The sequence below is a fragment of the Pagrus pagrus genome (assembly GCF_965226575.1).
Source record: "Pagrus pagrus genome assembly, chromosome: 17".
Classification (NCBI taxonomy): domain Eukaryota; kingdom Metazoa; phylum Chordata; class Actinopteri; order Spariformes; family Sparidae; genus Pagrus; species Pagrus pagrus.
Window position 1 is genome coordinate 28,092,596 of NC_140201.1, and position 19,683 is coordinate 28,112,278.

The window sequence follows — 19,683 nt, forward strand, 5'->3', positions numbered from 1 at the left end:
CCAGCTTTATTCTGCAAAACTGCGGCACTGCACACATGAAAACAGAAAGGCCGCTAGTGAGACCAACACGGTTCAAAGTTCCCGTCACAACGAACAAAACACAGGTCAGTGCAACTAACAATGAATCTCCCTCTCTTGACCCTAATAAGCAGTGTCCAGTACACAAGAAGCCACATTCACTCACCAAATGTAGAGGGTTTAGAATGAAGACACTAGATGAGAGAAGGGGCCTATTAAAGGAGCTGTCAATCTGCTACAAGTGTCTCTCCTCAACAGAACACAGGGCCAAAAACTGTAAAGCTGTTATTCACTGTGTAGAGTGCAACAGTGATTCACACATTTCCGCCATGCATGCTGGGCCGCCCCCGTGGGCAGATGCAGGCCCTGACACCCTACCAGGGGCACATGGCGGGGAGCCGTATACCCCAAACCCCACAGTGACCACATCCAGCTGTACCGAGGTATGTGGGCAAGGACTACAGGGGAAGTTTTGTTCTAAAATTTGCCTGGTAAATGTGTACCCCTGCTCAGCCCCCCATGAGAAAAGAAAAGTGTACGCAATCTTAGATGATCAGAGTAACGCGTCATTGGCCCGCTCCACCTTTTTTGATATGTTCAACCTACATAGTGAAGCCCTCCCTTACACAATGAAAACATGCTCTGGAACAGTGAACACACTAGGGCGCAGAGCCCACGGCTTTGCCATCGAGGACATAAACAGAAAAGTGTCGATGTCACTACCCATACTTACTGAATGTAATCAGATCCCAAACAACAGGAGTGAGATACCCACCCCTGAAGCTGCAGCTGCGCATCCTCACCTATCTCATTTAGCCACACAAATACCACCACTTGATCCATCAGCTGACATTCTTCTCCTGCTGGGCCGAGATGTAATTCAGGCTCACAAGGTTCGCTGCCAGATAAACGGCTCAAACGAAGCACCTTATGCCCAACAGCTTGATCTCGGGTGGGTAATTATCGGAGATGTCTGCCTTTCAGGAGCACACAGACCCACAGTAAATTCCTACAAGACAAACATACTTGACAATGGCCGCCCCAGTTTTCTAGTTCCCTGTGAAAGCAGGATCTATACAAAGGGAAGGTTCACAGAAGACAATCCTTTTTGTGAGAGCATGCAACCCAAAGATGAGCTGAGCAAACAAATCTTTGAACAAACAGCAAATGATGACAAACTGGCACTCTCTGCAGAAGATGAGTCATTTCTGAATGTTATGCACAATGGGTTTGCTAAAGATGAGGCAAATATCTGGGTGGGTCCTCTGCTGTTTCGTCATCCACGACCACGCTTACCTAACAACAGAGAGCAGGCTCTCAACTGCCTCATGTCACTACGCAAGACATTAAAGAGAAAGCCAGAGATTAAAGGGCACTACGTGGAGTTTAAGGAAAAAACATTCAAGGACATGCAGAAAGGGCTCCTCCTCTCAAACCCCACCAAGAATGTTGGTATCTCCCAAGCTTTGGTATTTACCATCCACAAAAACCAGGTAAAATCAGAATTGTCTTCGATTCAAGTGCTCAGTGTGGAAATGTGTCTCTCAATCAAGTGCTACTTAAAGGCCCAGATCTTAACAACAGTCTTGTAGGTGTGCTTGTTCGTTTCAGAGGCGAACCATATGCGGTGATGGCTGACGTGGAGCAGATGTTTCACAACTTTATGGTCAGGGAGGACCATCGTGATTATCTGCGCTTTTTGTGGTTCCGCGATCACGACCTGGATGGAGAAGTGGACGAGTTTCGAATGACAGTTCATGTGTTTGGAAACTGTCCATCCCCCTCAGTCGCCATTTATGGACTCAAGAGAACTGCTGTGGAGGGAGAGAGGGAGTACGGCAGCGAGGTGAGGAAGTTTATTGAACGCCATTTTTACGTAGATGATGGGCTAAAGTCATTCGCCTCTGAGCATGAGGCAGTCGACATCCTTTGCAGAGAACAAAAAATGCTGGCTCAGTCTAACATCCGTCTCCACAAGATCTCGTCCAACAGTCCTGTAGTCACCAGTGCGTTCCCAGGCGAAGATCTAACTACAGGTCTGCAGGGACTCGAGCTTGGACAGCATGCCCCTCCCATGCAACGTAGCCTCGGACTGGACTGGAACTTGTCCACAGACCAGTTCTCATTTCAAGTGGAAATAAGTGACAAGCCCTTCACTAAACGTGGCGTACTATCGGTCATCAACAGTTTGTATGATCCACTTGGGTTCGCCATGCCAGTCAGTATTGAAGGACGCTCCATTTTGAGAGAGATCTCCAAGGATATCAGTGAATGGGATACTCCGCTACCAAAGGAGAAACAGGACAAGTGGCAACAGTGGAAAGACTCTCTAAAGCACCTAGAACAGCTCAAGATCTCCCGTATGTATACATCCATCTCACTGTCTAAAGCAAAAAGAAAAGAAATGCATGTTTTTTGTGATGCATCCACAAAGGCAGTCGGGGCAGTTGCCTATCTGAAACTTACAGCTGCTGATGGACACAGTGACGGGGGCTTTCTTATGGGCAAGGCTAGGCTGGCTCCAAAACCAGACATTACCATTCCCAGGTTAGAGCTCTGTGCTGCCGTGCCGGCTGTAGAAGTTGCAGACATGGTCCAAGAAGAGCTCGATGCCTCATTTGATGAAGTAAACTTTTACACAGACTCCAAAGTAGTGCTGGGCTACATTTTCAATGAAAAGAGACGCTTTTATGTGTATGTACATAACCGTGTGGAACGCATCAGGCGCTCCACTCAGACCCACCAATGGCATTATGTGCCCACACATTTAAACCCAGCCGACCACGCCACACGTGGACTGCCTGCTGACCATCTTTCCAGCTCTACATGGCTCAGCGGGCCTCCCTTCCTTACTGACTCAGGCCAAGGTCAAATACTGGAAGCGCCCTTTGAGCTCATTGGCCCCAAACAAGACAGTGAACTGCGTCCAGAGGTTGTGTCTTGTGCTACCTCCCTGTCAAAAGGAACACTCGGAGCTGCAAGGTTTGAAAGATTCTCCAGCTGGAGTCAAATCAAATCAAATTCAAATCAAATTTTATTTGTATAGCCCAAATTCACAAATCACAGTTTGCCTCAGAGGGCTTTACAATCTGTACAGAGATGACACCCTCTGTCCTTCGACCCTCGATTCGAGTGAGGAAAAACTTGCCCCCAAACAAAAGCCCTTTTAACAGGGGGGGAAAAAAAATGCGGAAGAAACCTCAGGAAGAGCCACAGAGGAGGGATCCCTCTCCCAGGACGGACAGACGTGCAATAGATGTCGCATGTACAGAGCAGATAAACGAGATCACAATGTATACAATTATAACGGATGGTTGGCAGGAATGAAAGTACATAAAGAGGTATTACAGCAATAATAATGAAATGCACATAAGGAAAAGTGATTACTAGTAATAACAGTAGTAGTGGTTAACGGTGAGGATAGTATGTAGTAATGCATTACAATAATAGTAGTGGAACGTATGTAACAGAGATGTGACTAATATTAGCAACAGTAGTGGAGGGTGTCAGGCAGGGCCATGGCAGTAGGCGCATCCACGATCAGGCAGGGCCATGGCAGTAGGCGCATCCACGATCCACGAACCGGGCGCGACCAGGATCCATGGGAGCCTGTAGGACTAGAAAGCACAAGGACTCTGGGGAAGAAGGGAAGTCAGTGACATGCAGAGATGGGGCATGTATACAGGCATAATGTATACAGATGGAGAGGAGAGGAGGAGAGAGAAGCTCGATGTATCATTTGTCCCCCGGACTGGGCCTATAGCAGCATAACTAAGAGCTGGTCCAAGACAGGCCTGGGCCAGCCCTAACTATAAGCTATATCGAAAAGGAAGGTCTTAAGTCTACTCTTAAAGGTAGAGAGGGTGTCCGCCTCCCGGACCAAAACAGGAAGATGGTTCCACAGAAGAGGAGCTTGATAACTGAAGGCTCTGGCTCCCATTCTGCTTTTGGAGACTTTAGGAACTACAAGTAATCCTGCGTTCTGGGAGCGTAATGCTCTAGTTGGGTAATAGGGTAGTATGAGCTCCTGGAGATATGATGGTGCCTGACCATTAACAGCTTTGTAAGTGAGGAGAAGGATTTTAAACTCTATTCTTGATTTTACAGGGAGCCAGTGCAGAGAGGCCAATACAGGAGTAATATGATCTCTTTTCTTAGTTCCTGTCAGTACACGTGCTGCAGCATTCTGGACCAGCTGGAGACTCTTTAGAGACTTGTTAGGGCAGCCTGATAATAGAGAATTACAATAGTCCAGCCTGGAAGTAACAAATGCATGGACTAGCTTTTCTGCGTCTTTTTGAGACAGGATGGGCCTGATTTTTGCAATGTTACGTAGATGAAAAAATGCAGACCTTGAAATTTGTTTTATGTGGGAGTTGAAGGACATATCTTGATCAAAGATAACTCCCAGATTCCTGACGGTGGTGCTGGAGGCCAAGTTAATGCAAGTTACTTGTACTATAACTTTGGTTTTATCTGAATTTAACAGCAGAAAATTGCAGGTCATCCAGGTCTTAATGTCCTTGAGACATGCATGGAGTTTAGTTAGCTGATTAGTTTCATCTGGCTTTATTGATAGGTATAATTGGGTATCATCTGCGTAACAATGAAAGTTTATGGAGTGTTTCCGAATTATATTTCCTAGAGGGAGCATATATAAGGTGAATAGTATGGGTCCAAGCACGGAGCCTTGAGGAACACCATGACTAACCTTGGTATACAGGGATGACTCATCATTAACATGTACAAACTGAAATCGATCCGATAAATAGGACTTAAACCAGTGTAATGCGGGTCCTTTAATGCCAATTAAGTGTTCCAGTCTCTGTAGTAGAATGTGATAATCAATGGTATCAAATGCAGCACTAAGATCTAGCAAGACCAGAACAGAGACAAGTCCTTTGTCAGAAGCGATTAGGAGGTCATTTATAACTTTCACCAGTCCCGTCTCTGTGCTATGATGTGCTCTAAAACCTGATTGAAAATCCTCATATAAACTATTGTTATGAAGAAAGTCACATAGCTGGTTGGCGACTGCTTTCTCAAGGATCTTGGAGAGGAAAGGGAGGTTGGATATAGGTCTATAGTTGGCTAAAGCTTCTGGATCAAGATTAGGCTTTTTAAGGAGCGGTCTAATTACAGCTAGTTTAAAGGACTGTGGTACGTATCCTGTTAATAGAGACAGGTTGATCATTTCTAGTAGAGATGAGCTAATTAAAGGTAAAGTTTCTTTCAGCAACCTAGTTGGGATGGGGTCTAGGAGACAAGTTGTTGGTCTAGATGAAGAAATCATCGAAGTTAGTTGGTGGAGGTCAATGGGAGAGAAGCAGTCTAAATATAAGTCAGAATTTACAACTGTTTCTGAGGTTCCTGTGTTTAAAGATACAATAGTGCCAGTTGAGGGCAAGCGATGATGGATTTTGTCTCTAATAGTTAAAATTTTATCATTAAAGAAGCTCATGAAGTCATTACTACTGAGCGTTGTAGGAATACATGGCTCAGGAGAGCTGTGACTTTCTGTCAGCCTGGCTACAGTGCTGAAAAGAAACCTGGTGTTGTTTTTATTTTCCTCTATTAATGACGAGTAATAGTTTGCTCTGGCATTGCGGAGGGCCTCCCCATATATTTTAAGGCTATCTTTCCAGGCTAAGCGAGATTCTTCCAAATTGGTGGAACGCCATTTCCTTTCAAATTTCCGTGATGTTTGCTTCAATTTGCGGGTATCCGAGTTATACCAAGGTGCTAGCCTCCTGTGTTTTATAGGTTTCTTTTTCAGAGGGGCAATAGAGTCCAGTGTTGTTTGCAATGAGCCTGCAGTGCTATCAACAAGATGATCAATTTGTGAGGAACTGAGGTTAGCGGAGGAGTCCTCTATTATATTAAGACATGGCATTGAATTTAGTGCCAGCGGTATAATTTCCTTAAATTTAGCTACAGCACTATCAGATAGACACCTAGTGAAGGAGTTTTTGCCTAATGGTGTGTAGTCCAGTAATAGAACTTCAAAAGTTATTAAGTGATGGTCTGATAAAAGAGGATTCTGTGGAAAAACTGTTAGATTTTCAATCTCGATACCATAAGCTAGAACAAGGTCAAGGGTGTGGTCAAAACAGTGAGTTGGTTTATGTACACACTGAGAGAAGCCAATAGAGTCTAATAATGAGATAAATGCAGTACTAAGGCTATCATTAACGACATCCACATGAATATTAAAATCACCTACAATAATTACTTTATCTGATTTGAGGACTAGACTTGATAAAAACTCAGAGAATTCAGATAAAAATTCTGAGTAAGGACCAGGTGCTCGATACACTACAACAAATAGAACTGGCTGTAAAGTTTTCCACGTTGGATGTGAAAGACTAAGAACAAGGCTTTCAAATGAGTTATAATTTAATTTAGGTTTAGGATTGATTGACAGACTTAAGTCATAAATAGCTGCAACACCACCTCCTCGGCCGGAGCCTCGAGGAATGTGAGTATTAATATGACTAGGGGGAGTGGATTCATTCAGGCTGACATATTCTTCAGGATGCAGCCAGGTTTCAGTAAGACAGAATAAATTAATATTACAATCTGAAATTAAGTCATTTACTAATACAGCTTTCGATGACAGGGATCTGATGTTTAGGAGTCCACATTTAATTCTCTTGTCTTGTTTTGGAATTGCAGAGTTGCTGTTAATTTTTATTAGATTTTCATGCACAACTCCTCTTCTGCTGACTTTTGATTTGATAAATTTAATTAATTTAGGTGGTCGGGGGGCAGACACAGTCTCAATAAAGTTTTGGGTGTGCAACTGATCTAATGGAAGCTCAGAGAAGCGTGTAAGACTGCAGCTCTGTCTCCTGGTCTCAACTCTGGGTTATCAGGCTGGTGGTTGGCTAATAAAATTGGTTAGATTTCTAGAGATGAGAGCCGCTCCGTTCACAGTGGGATGGATGCCGTCTCTCCTAATCAGACCAGGTTTTCCCCAGAAAGTCCGCCAATTATCAACAAAGCCCACATCGTTTGCTGGACACCACCTCGACAGCCAGCGGTTGAATGATGACATGCGGCTAAACGTGTCATCACTGGTTAGATTTGGCAGGGGCCCAGAGAAAACTACGGAGTCTGACATTGTTTTGGCATAGTTACACACCGACTCAACATTAATCTTAGTGACTTCCGACTGGCGTAGCCGGGAGTCATTACCGCCGACATGTATTATGATCTTACTATATTTACGTTTAGCTTTAGCCAGCAGTTTCAAATTTGATTCGATGTCGCCTGCTCTGGCCCCTGGGATGCATTTCACTATGGTCGCTGGTGCCGCTAACTTCACGTTTCGTACTATGGAGCTGCCAATAACCAGAGTTGGTTTCTCAGCGGGTGTGTCGCTGAGTGGAGAAAGTCTGTTAGAAACGTGAAGCGGCAGATGGTGTACCGTGGGCTTTGGCGTGGTACTATGCTTGCTTCGAGTAGTCACCCAGCCACCCTGCTTTCCCGGCTGCTCGGGAGTTGCCGAGGGACGGCTAGCTGAAGCTACGGTTGCTCGGTCCGCACTAGCTAAGGGGGCCTGGCTAACTGCAGCAGTTACAGTCGGAGTTTCCATGCTGCGGAGCCGAGCCTCCAACTCACTGAGCCTCGCCTCCAGCACTACAAATAAACTACACTTAATACATGTACCAGTATCACTAAGGGAGGCAGAGGTGTAACTAAACATCTGGCACACCGAGCAAGAGAAAAGAGGAGAGCTAGAGGGAGAGAGAGAAGCCATCGCTAGCTGATAGCGGCTAAGCTAGGGTACGATAGATTAGCTAGCAGAGCTAGGAGAGCTACAAACAGCAGTAAGTTTAGCGATAAGCTATAAACACAGAGTACTGTTGAATGCTTTAGTGGACTGGTACGTGCTTAATTGTAAGCAGGAATTCGGCCGCTGCAGTAAGGAATATAACAATAATCTGCTCGGACGAGCCGGAGCAGCACAGTTACGCTATCACTATCAGTAACACAACAAAAAGGAAATGACGCAATGACGCAACACGCTTACCGTAGTACGTAGTCGTCTGTTAAAGGCCATCGCCAGGCTGCTCCACATCGTGTCATCCTTGGCATGCGCACCTGAGAGCACATGCCATGGATGGCACAAGTGTGACAAGAACATCGCTGAAGAACAACTCCAGCAGGCCAAAGCCATCATCATTCGTGCAGTTCAAAGTGAGGTGTATGCAGATGACATCAGGCACATAGAACGTGGTGAGTCTGTTCCCAAGCAAAGCCCACTTAGCAAACTGAATCCAATCATGGACACAAACATGATTCTCCGGGTGGGAGGTCGGCTAACGAAAGCTCAACTCACGGCACACGAAACGCACCCCATACTCATCCCCAGTAAACACCACGTAACTCAGCTCATAATCACGCACTTTCATTCACAAGTATGCCACCAGGACAGACACTTTTCTGAAGGTGCAATCAGAGCTGCAGGTTTCTGGATAGTGGGTGAGAAAAGAGCCATCAGCAGTGTTATCTTTAACTTCGTTACATGTCGCAGATTAAGAGGCAAACGACAAGAACAGATCATGTCAGATCTGCCAGAGGACAGAATGTGCACAGACCCACCTTTTACATGCCTTGATGTTTTTGGCCCATGGCCCGTCACAGTCAGAAAAACACGTGGAAGCCAAGCAGAAGCTAAGAGGTGGGCTGTAATCTTCACATGTATGAGTATTCGTGCCATACACATTGAAGTAATAGAGTCAATGGACGCTTAGTCGTTTATTAATGCACTGCGACGTTTCTTTGCCGTCAGAGGTGCTGCCAAGCTGCTCAGATCAGACTGCGGTACAAATTTTGTGAGCGCTTGCAGAGAACTTCAAATTGACAAGAGGGGCTGTCACAATGGCAAAATCAATACCTATCTCAGAGATAGTGGTTGTGAGTGGCATTTTAATCCCCCACATGCCTCTCACATGGCTGGATCATGGGAGCGCATGATCGGCGTCAGTCGGCGGATTCTAGATGCAATGCTGCTACAACACGGAAAGGCCAAGCTCACATATGAGGTGTTAGTGACATTCATGTCGGAAGTCTCTGCTATAGTTAATGCAAGGCCACTCACAGCAGTTTCCACTGATTCAGAACACCCTGAGATTCTCACTCCTGCCATGCTGCTCACTCAGAAAGTTGCCATGCCTCTAGTCCCCCCAGGTCACTTTGACGACCGTGACCTGTTTAGAGCACAATGGAGACGTGTACAGTACCTGGCCAATGTCTTCTGGGGACGATGGAAGAGGGAATACCTCAGTGGACTACAACCTCGTCGCAAGTGGAGAACACCCAAACCCAACCTACAAGTAGGAGATGTCGTCCTGCTTAAAGATGGGCAAGAGAATAGGAATGACTGGCCTCTTGGCGTTGTTGCAAAGACCTTTCCTAGCCAGGATGGAAGAGTGAGGAAGATCCAAGTCAAGATAGTCCGCAATGGCGAACAGACACTGTACTTGAGACCTATCAGTGAAGTCATCCTGCTGGTAGCGAAGGACCACACCTGAAAGACATATCCTTTGAAAACAGTGGGTGTGGGTTATTAGGTGTGACATCCTACTGATGTCAGACGGGGAGTGTTCTGTCCCCCAGTCTTGGTTTGTTAGTATATTCTGCACTTGAGGTTTATTTTGTGACACATTCCAGCTATTTTGCTCTTGTTTTAATCTGGTAACTGTGCCTTTAAGAGAAGTGGATTTGAAGTTTGTTGACAATCACTTCCATCTAGTGGCGTAAAGCAGGAAGTGAGTTTGTATCGGGAGATTGAGTATAACCGAGCCCTCCTAACATGTCGTTCCTGTGTGAAGTCTGCTGTTTTCCTCACCTGTTGTGCTTGAGAAGGTCATAATCTCTAAGTTCAGTGCAAAGATTCTTGATTATAGACGTGTATTGGTGCTTTCATTTCGTGTTATTACAGCCGATATGCTATTCAAATCAGCAAAAGCTACGTGTTATGATTAGCCTTTTGGTCGCTATTCAATACAGGATCTGTTGCTAATGTTAAGAACGGAGATTGGTTATGTTACACATTGCAATACTTTTGAATGTGAAATGTATATTTTTACACTGGAACTGAATGCTCTTTATTCTGTTTCTTTTGTCACAGTTTTACAAGTGAGAAATGGTGCATCAGTAAAGCTCAGAAAAATGCTACAAGTGACTCGAGTGGTTACTGAAGCCATTTATGTTTAGCTCGCTGCATACGCTAAAGCACTCAGTTCAGCCGAGGGCAGAAGAGTAGTACTTGCTGGTTGCTAGTCTATATAGACAGGTGATTCTGAACGTCAAGTCAGGGTTTTGAATGGAAAGTTTGGAAAGTCTTCCTGTATTCCAGAACACATTTCAGGCACTGAAAAGGAAACTTGTAAAACGCATCAATATGCATTAAATAGTAGGCTAATACCAACTTGTCTGTCAGTAGAGTCGTTTGTAAGCTCAAGCTAATTTGAACTGAACACATAGCTGCTATAGCCTTTAATTAATTAAATTTCTTACCGCTTTGTGTGCTCCTCCAAATGAACACTGCAACACTTGAGGATCATGATGGCCAAACAGTTAGTCGATTTTTCTGTATTTGAAAGCCGGAGCCTCTAATGCCTTCTTCCTTTCTCTCTAAGCTTTTCAGCTCTTCCTTTTACTTTTTAAAATGTTTCATCTGATCTCGCTGATGTTGATGCACGTCTCTAGATTGTTACCACAACAGGGGGCAAGCAAGGCCATTGGTCAAACAAATTTCTCAGCAAGCCTTCCTTCTCAGGTTTTGGGAGGAAAATAAATGGTGGACAGCCTAAGCCTATACATAGATTTTTATTTGAAGGCAAAATATAAATAGATCAAAAATAGGTTGTAACTCAAAACCAACCGTAATAGTGAAGTACAACCAGGGAAAGTGGTATATACAGCTGCTAGCTTGAAAGGTGTACTCTATGTCTGGAATTTTTAACCTGGTTATATGACCATAATGATCGCTAAAAAGGTAGGGCCAGTGAAAAGGCAAGACTGGGTGGTGCAAGCGAAAGCATCTGATCGGCCCAAGAAAGCGACGGCCCTCCAGGATTTGTCCTGGTGTGCAAGATGGTCAGTCCACCACTGTTTGTCAATGGCTTTTTGCAATTTTGGTACCACCTGGCATAGATATCAGCATATCCACCAATGAGCCACAACACTAAAAGGGGTGAGGTGAATAACATTGATCACCTCATTACAAAGGTTGGGATAGTCAGTTGTCAAAGTTGATGGGTTGAAAGCGGACATATGGGCAAGCATAATGATCTGAGCACCTTGGCAAGGACCAATTGTGATGGCTAGACGACTGGGTCAGAACATCTTCAAAATGGTCATGTGCAGTGTTCCGGGTCTGCAGTGGTTTTTACTTACCAAAACTTGATTGATACATGTGGGGAATGAAGGCTAAAAGTTAAAAGTCTTAATGTTGGCTACAATAGAGAGGTGTCAGAACACACAGTGTATGGCTTGCTATGTCTGGGCCTGCATAGCCACAGACCAAACAAAGTGCCTAAGTCGACCACTGTCCACCTCCAAAAATGGCTACAATTGGCACGTGGGCATGGTCTTTCAATGTCCTCGCACTGCTGGAGGGCTAGGTGAATGAAATAATTACCACCTCATCCACACACACCTTGTTTTCTGTGTCACAAAAAAATTGGTTCTCTTCGTTTTCCCATCGGTTGTGGCCATGGTTCACTGTAAAGAACGACTGATCAGCTGCTCATTTCCATGCATTAACAGACATAAGGCACTTTGCACTGACCATTTATCATTGAATGTGGGTGTGGAGAGAACGTGATAAGGGGCTGATCCATGTGAGCACATTTCAAAGTTGATTTGGGATTTATAAAAGGAAATTTTGCCGTATGTACATTTCCTCATTTGTAAGTAAGCAAACATTAGTGTGGATTCTCCACAGAGTTTTATAAATGAGACCCCAGAACTGGACTTGAACTTTATCTTAAGCTCATCTATGATGGTGATATCCATTAGATTCATAAAAGATGTTCAACCCTTCATGGCAGCAGTATTTCCTGATGCCAATGGCCTATAATGTTCCCTGCCACACTTTTCAGGAAAACATGTCAGATTTATGGTTTCTTTAAGGAATTAAGTGTTTGAACACACACATTGTGAACTGTGTCAGTGTCAGGTTTTTACAATCTCATACCTCTTGCTGTTTCAGCCTGTCTCTCTGCAATCAGGAAGGGAGCTCTCAACTGGAGACATCCCTCAGGCCAACCAGGAACCTGTCCACCAGTCAGATGGTGTCCAGGACAGCAGTGACTTGGAGGTAGACATGACATCGGATGATGATGATGGAACAGCATCTGAAAGCTCCAAAGGTCAGATTACAGACTTCACTCAAAATGGTTGTGAATGTTTCATGCATCATTTCGTTTTTTAGGTAGTGGTTCCCGTGCAGCTAAAGACACTGGAGCTACAATGAGGTTTGGCAAACAGAATTTCAAATTTGGTTGTAAGTTACTTTTGAAGTGTTGAAACCCAATATATTTCATGACTCAGGATTCAGTCAAGATGGTGGTGCTTTTGGGTGCTACAGTCTGCATAAGGCTTATCTGTTTAAGGGATGGGCAGCACAGCGGCGCAGTGGTTAGCGCTGTTGCCCCACAGCAAGAAGGTCCTTGACTCTGAAAAGGATAAGTAGTAACAGACAATGGATGGATATTTTAGGCATGTTTTACACAGCATCACAAATTTTGGGGAATATTGTTAAGTGAGGGATGGCTGTGTTCCAGCAGGTAGAGCCAGTCCACTAATCAGAGTAGTATCCGAATCAAATCCTGGCTCCAGCTGCATGTTGAAGTGTCCTTAGGCAAGATACTGAACCCCAGAATTGCTCCTGGTGGTTGTTCCATCGCTGGTTGAACAAATGCATGAAAGGCTCAGCAAAGTAATAATGTGGGGTGCTTTGGTCAGGAAGCAGTGTATCACTCCTGGTTGGTAGACCAGTTGATTATTAGTGCAATAAAAAAAAATCCAGTTGAAATGTTACTAATCTGTGAACAGATCTGTGCATTTTCCAACAGTCAATCACAACATTCTGTTATCAAATACTGTAATGGCGTGTCAAATTATGGGGCAGTATTCAGCACAAACGAATAAAAGCCAGGGACCTGTACCCGGAGTTATCTGTAGTCCAACTGCTCACATAGTTAATGACACTCTCTGAGTTGTCTCATGATGATTTTTATTGCACCTCTTTCATCAGTATAACAACATACTTAAAAACCCTGCTGTTTTCACCTCCTTTTATTCATCAACATACTATTTTATTTATATTTTATCAGCGATGAAATTTAACAAAGTTACTCAAGCACTGCACTTAAGTACAATTTTGAGGACCTTATACTTTTACTGTTTAATTTTGGAGGTAAATGTTCTAAATTTCACTTCACCACATTTTTTTGTTAATTTAAGTAAGTAGTCACTTTGCAGATAGCATGTTGCATCAGAAAGCAGCACATTTTCAAATTAATGTATTTTATTGGCAGTTAGATTAAAGAAAACACTGATTCTGTTAATCAGAAAAGTTTTAAATATGGGATCGAATTGGATCAATTCAGCATATATACTGTTTTTATAGTTATCTTTTACTTGTACTATTGATACTTAAGTACATTTATTACTTTTAGACATTTACTCAAGTACTATTCATGTGGGTGACTTTCAATTTTACTAAAGTACTATTATAACAAGATAACTTTACTTTTACTCAAGGAGGACTTTTGGGTACTCTTTACAACACTGCATTTTATATGGCTTTCATATACAATCTATATCTAGGTGGGCCGTTATTGGACAGTTAGTCTTCAAAAGCTTATTTTCAGAAAATGTCACCTTTTTCCTTGCTGGGACATATCAATGCTTACTTGACACATATTCAGTTATTAGTGCCAGAAAACTTAAACAATTTCAAGCGCTAAGCAAAAATGTGTGAGGTTTGACCATTTTGCAATAGTCCCTCCCCACATGACATCGTAGCAGAATATTAGGTTTCAATTAAAGTATTCATAGAATTATTGAATAGATTATAGAGTCAAGCCACCAGTAGTATCAGGGGAACAGAGGGCTGAATTTGAATTTGTTCTCTCTTTTTCAGATCTTCAAGATATTCCAGAAGAGATCTGATCCTGGCAAGTGTCACATTGCTAATGAGCTCATAGCTATAATTGATTATGATGTAAACTAATTGACTCCCAACAATACACATTGTTGTGCTTTCTGACCAGTATGCCACAATGCAAAACAATGCACATGACTGTCTTATCTGCAAGTTTCCATGTTTATTTAGCTGCTTTGCTTTTGAGTAGATTGCTTGTGACAGTGACTTGTTTTAGTTTTCAGTTATGCTTTGAATTGTTTGGATTTCCTTCATTTAATTGCATCACTTGACCAAAGGGGTGTGGAAAACAAATGGATATTGCTAATATGTGACTCTAGTAAATCTTAAGATTTGACGAAATTAACATTAGGTCTGACAGCTACTGTTTTCAACATAAGCATGTAATCTTAAATAGTTTTATGTAAAGTAGTTGCAATCAAATTCACTTGAAATGAGAGGGCTCATTATTTTTACAAAATCAGGGACTTTATAAGTATTTCATGTATTTATTGAAAAGGAATAATAATAATAATAATAATAATGATAATAATACAAAAAGCTGGGTGAAAACGAGTTGAAATGTTGAACTACAATTTGCACCTTTGCTGTTAAATATGCTGATGTCTTTTAATTGTGTATGAAAGACTCCAGTCCCTCACTATAAACTGGACAGTGTTGGACAGTGTCTTCTTGCAGTTTGAAACCCAACAACCTCTGTGTGACAGAAAGCACCGCTCCTTTATTTATAAAAAACTAAAAAATGACATTTCTCAGCAATCTATACTGAAATACCAGAAGAATAGGTAACAAGCACAATGTAAAGCAATCCAATACAACTGCCCTGCAATAAGTCCTGCTGTTTGAGATGCTGATCTGTCTTTGGTGACAACCTATAAAATTTGTCAAATTTATGTGAATAAAGCACTGGGAAATACTCAAAGTCATTAAAACTCTAGCTGTCGTATGGATTTGTCTCAGACACACACAGAGTCACAATCATTTAATTTAGGCCTGTTCATGCAAATTAAAGATGGATTTATAATAACTACCTGAAAGATCTAGTTGAAACAACAGTAATAAATAGAGTCACTTATAAAAGCATTTTACTCTAAATAAATCAAAAGAAAAAAATCTATATTTTTATAATAACAATGTATCAATTGAAAATGTGGCAAGAATATGAAAATGTGAGAGGCTTGATCTGATTAAACTACAGAAAATGATCACCTGAATCTACAGCTGCCCTCCTGTTTACAGAGCTTCATACTGTGTTTCAGCTCATTGTTCATTCCCCACAACTTTACTATTTTGGTTCACCGTCACCGTTCTCTTTATCTCAGTTTTCGGCAGCAGCTGGAAAAAGCTCTAAAATCCCACTGTACACTACCGGCTCAACAGACACGGTTAGTCTGTTAACTGGTGAACAAAGTGGAGCACTGAGCAGTTAAAGAGGGAGATATTTCCCTTAGCAAATAATAGCTACCAGAGAGTGAATTTCTGGACTGACTTTCATCGGGTCACAAAGTGACTCCAAATAAATGATAATGTTTCTGTGTAACATATGGATGTGTAAGTTCCCCTGTAAAACATGATGATGGGTCAGTGCTGTGTTCACTATTTTCCCAAAGTTGCCAAAAAATCTGTAATTGCAATTTTTGCAATTTTAAGGGCTTCTTATCAACCCAAAAAACTTTTTGCTGCTGGGAGAAAAAAGGGAGCTCTATAACTCAGTGTGTACTGAAGGAGACATGTTTGCACATTTGCCTCACTTGTGAATTTTTCTCATTTCTTAGTCCAATTTAAAACACACACTTTTACTCAGCTTTTACCCAAGGCAGAGTGTGTATTTGCACAGATAGTCTGATGTTCTGTCAGAATCATTACGGCACAGGTACAGATGGTACTATTTCTGCTGCATTAAACGTTTAACTTGGAATTGCATTTTTTAATAATCCAGATTATATGAAGAATTAACATGATATATGTATATAATTATATAAAAAATGATTAAGCAGAATTTATAGCAAAACTTAAGATTATGCCTTTTATAACTAGCATCAAAATATATTTTATGCCCGACACTGAATGATATGCAGTGTTACATGAAATGAAAATGATAGTGATAGACAATTGAAATATGTTCATTGCTGTAAAACAGCAGGCAGCATCACAGGGTGGGTCGTCCAAAATAAACTCAAATAAACCATCATCTCTCATTGTCTTCCATTTTCTGATACAATGCCTCCATCAGCAGTGCTGAAACCAGCTTACAGGTCAGTGCCTTCCAAAACCATTAGAAATGACTGTTACCATAATGGTTCATAGATCTGTTTTCTGATCTGTCACTGCCATGGTTCAGGTTCGGTTAAACAGGAAAAGTACTTGATTAGGGTTGGGAAAAGTTTTGTTTAAATAATACCATGTTCAGGCTTGGGAAAGATCATGTTCCCGGTTATCACTGATTGTTGGTATGAGATGAGACACACACTTGGTTGTCCTGTCATCTAACCAGTTTTCCTCCCTGAAAGGTTTTGCGGCTAACAAAGAGTCCACCCCTATACCCATACTTGCATTTGTAGATAAGGAACTTAAATAACTGCCAAAAGTGCCCAGTGTATGGAAGTGAAAAATGTATTTGAGTTCTGAGTTCATAGCTCCTTTAACCTCCTGTATAGCCACCACAAGCAAACACTGACTGCTAAGCAATCCAATGTACTAACAGACTCCCTTCAAAAAATGATAGTTTTGTGAGTTGTTGAGTTAGGGCAAACTGAAACGTTGTCTCTGATCAACTCTAATTATTTATCCCCTCTTTGGCAAATGTAATAAATTAGGTAATTATTTTCTGTGTAAAAGAACGTATCCCAATGTGTTGCAGTACAGATGTGTTGGCTACTCTGTGACTAGAACAGTTATATGCCTTGTTAACAGCTGATCAGCTGCACAGATGAGTGCACCGCATGGCCTTAATTGTGACCTTTGCCTGCTCCTGACAAGGCGTAAGATTTACACCAGTCTTAGCAAGAAGAAGGCTTCAGCCCCAGTATGGCAAATGCAAACTGTCAGATCGGACTCAGAACGCCAAGTTATGATCGACTTAGCTTATGGCCAAGCATAAGCCCTGTTTATGGCCCCATATGCTTTCTTGTTTTTTTCTGTAGTGCACGTAATGATCAATATGTAAGGATAGCCTTACAGTATTAGACTTACAGTGACAATCTCTAAACACTTAAAAAATCCAGCAGCTGAGAGGAGTAATGCAAATATACAGCAATTAAAACAAGTTATTTTAAAGCATGTGGGTGTAATCTACATAAAAGAAACATAACATGATATTATTTTGCTTTCTGATTGACAACATTTTTAGGATATGTATTTCTCCAAATTATTGATGAAAGGAAATTCAATATTTACGCTGACAATGTCAAAAATGTGATTTGTTTTTATCAAGTAAAAATCATCTGCAGAACATCTGCTGTCACTGTTTCGTATTTGGACACCAGTAATAATGTCCAGCAGCATTTCACAAACTTTAACTTCTTTATGTCTGTTGATAAGTGTCTAAATCTAAAACTATTTATGTATCTGTTCTGATCTCTGAAGCAACAGCAGACTTCGAGTGGCTTTAAATTTTTGGTAAAGAATTAATCAGTAGTCCGTCTGCATGTTTTTTTCTAACAACTGCAATAGAAATAGGCTTTGAGCTTTATGGTGTTTTTATTCCTAACATTTATTTTTTTATATGTTAGGATCTATCTATCTATCTATCTATCTATCTATCTATCTATCGATCTATCGATCTATCTATCTACATAGGTTTGCATACTCTGTAATACTAATTTTCACTTATCAAGACGGTGGTGGCAAACTTACTTTTCTGCCAGATCAATGAGATATTATCCTCAGGATGAAGCTTTTCAGTGGATTTAAAATTTAAATACTGAAAAGTGGTTAGAACACCCCTTTGAGATGTGCAAAGATTTCTGTGGCTGCAAAATGACTTTCCACATTTATCCTCCCTCATATATAAGAATGTTCCAACTGTATATCTGCTTCTCTGATATGAATGTATTTTCTCTCAAATCTGATAAGAACTTTTGTTATTGTTGTACGCAGTATAATTTAGCATAACTTCAGCAGATACTGTATGTGTCGGTGACAGTGTATTTTAAAGGCCTAACCTAAAACTCTTAATTTTGCACATCCTTGTCATTCATGTGTATTGTATTATTACATAAAAATAAAACATTGTAATACAACATGTGTTGTGTATTGTATTCTGTTGAAGTAAAAATCCAGAGAACTTATTTGGACCTAGTCTTAGAGACTAGTGAAAGACTGATGACGATATCATTGATATCATTATGTTACAGTAATACTCAGTTATTACTCATCACACTGACTTTGTCTTAAAGGAGACCGTGATCCCATGATGTGCACAGACAGAATTAACAAAATTACAGGAATGTTAAAGCTAGGGTTGGTAAGTTATTATAGATGCTTGTTGTATTTGTAGAAAATCTCTTAACAGCCTGATAGCAATCAATCAAATTCTCTGGGAAAAAAGGGAAAATACAGTGCCTATGGCTGTCGTAGGCCTTTAACAGTTCCATTCAAAGATTGAATTTGAATCAGATATGGCCCGGTAAGTGAGTTTTGGATTTAAAGGCCTCAACAGGGAGATTACTCCAGAGAAAGGAGGCACAATAGGAATAGTCTGCTGACTTCCTGTATAGTCAATACAATCACCAGAATAAACGTTGGCAAAGTACATTTCTGCAAAACTACAGATAAGTTAAAACTATAAAAAATACACAAGAGCTGGAGATGTCTCGAGGTCTCATTAAAACACAAGCACAGCTGGAAATTGACCTGAGGTCAAGCTTACAAATGATGAACACATATGACAAATATGAGATATACTGTATGATATGGCACTGTATGCTCGTTTATTATTGTAAGACATTCGTGGCACATTTAAATCAGATCAAAAGTGGACAGCCACCGAAGAGAATTCAAAGTTTTGTGTGATAAGGTCAAAGTTTCTAGTTTATGTTCAGGATTTAGCAGCAGTATTTTAAACTGTTTGAATTATTTTACAGTGCATATAAAAAGTATTCACCCCCTTGGATGTTTCCCTGTTTTATTGCCTTTTTATCAATATAAGTTGGCTTTTTTTGACAAAAAATGTATAAAAACCTCTTTAATGTCAAAGTGAAAACAGATTTCTACAAAGTAATGTCAATTAATTAAAAAAATATAATGTAAAATAAGCGATTGCATAAGTCTTGAAGTCAGTATTTAGTAGATGCACCTTGGGCCTCAGTCACAGCACTGAGTCTGTGTGGATAGGTCTCAATCAGGCCTGCACATCTGGACACTGTAATTTAACTCCATTCTTCTTTGCAAAACTGCTCAAGCTCTGTCAGGTTGCACAGGGATCGGACGTGAACAGCCCTTTTCAAATCAGCCCACAAATTCTCTATTGGACTGAGGTC

At 41.4% G+C, this 19,683-nt stretch overlaps 1 protein-coding gene across 2 annotated transcripts in view; it reads left to right on the top strand.

The window, feature by feature from the left end:
- arhgef2a (Rho guanine nucleotide exchange factor (GEF) 2a) overlaps window positions 1–18,446 on the top strand; it is an 85,033-nt gene extending 66,587 nt beyond the window's left edge. For both annotated transcript variants that reach the window (XM_084379026.1, XM_084379027.1), the window contains exons 22-23: window positions 12,245–12,404; window positions 14,183–18,446. In XM_084379026.1, coding sequence (XP_084235152.1) covers window positions 12,245–12,404; window positions 14,183–14,211 — 189 coding nt within the window. In that variant the 3' untranslated portion in view covers window positions 14,212–18,446. The remainder of the gene's footprint in view (window positions 1–12,244; window positions 12,405–14,182) is intronic.
- Window positions 18,447–19,683: the final 1,237 nt, after the last annotated feature.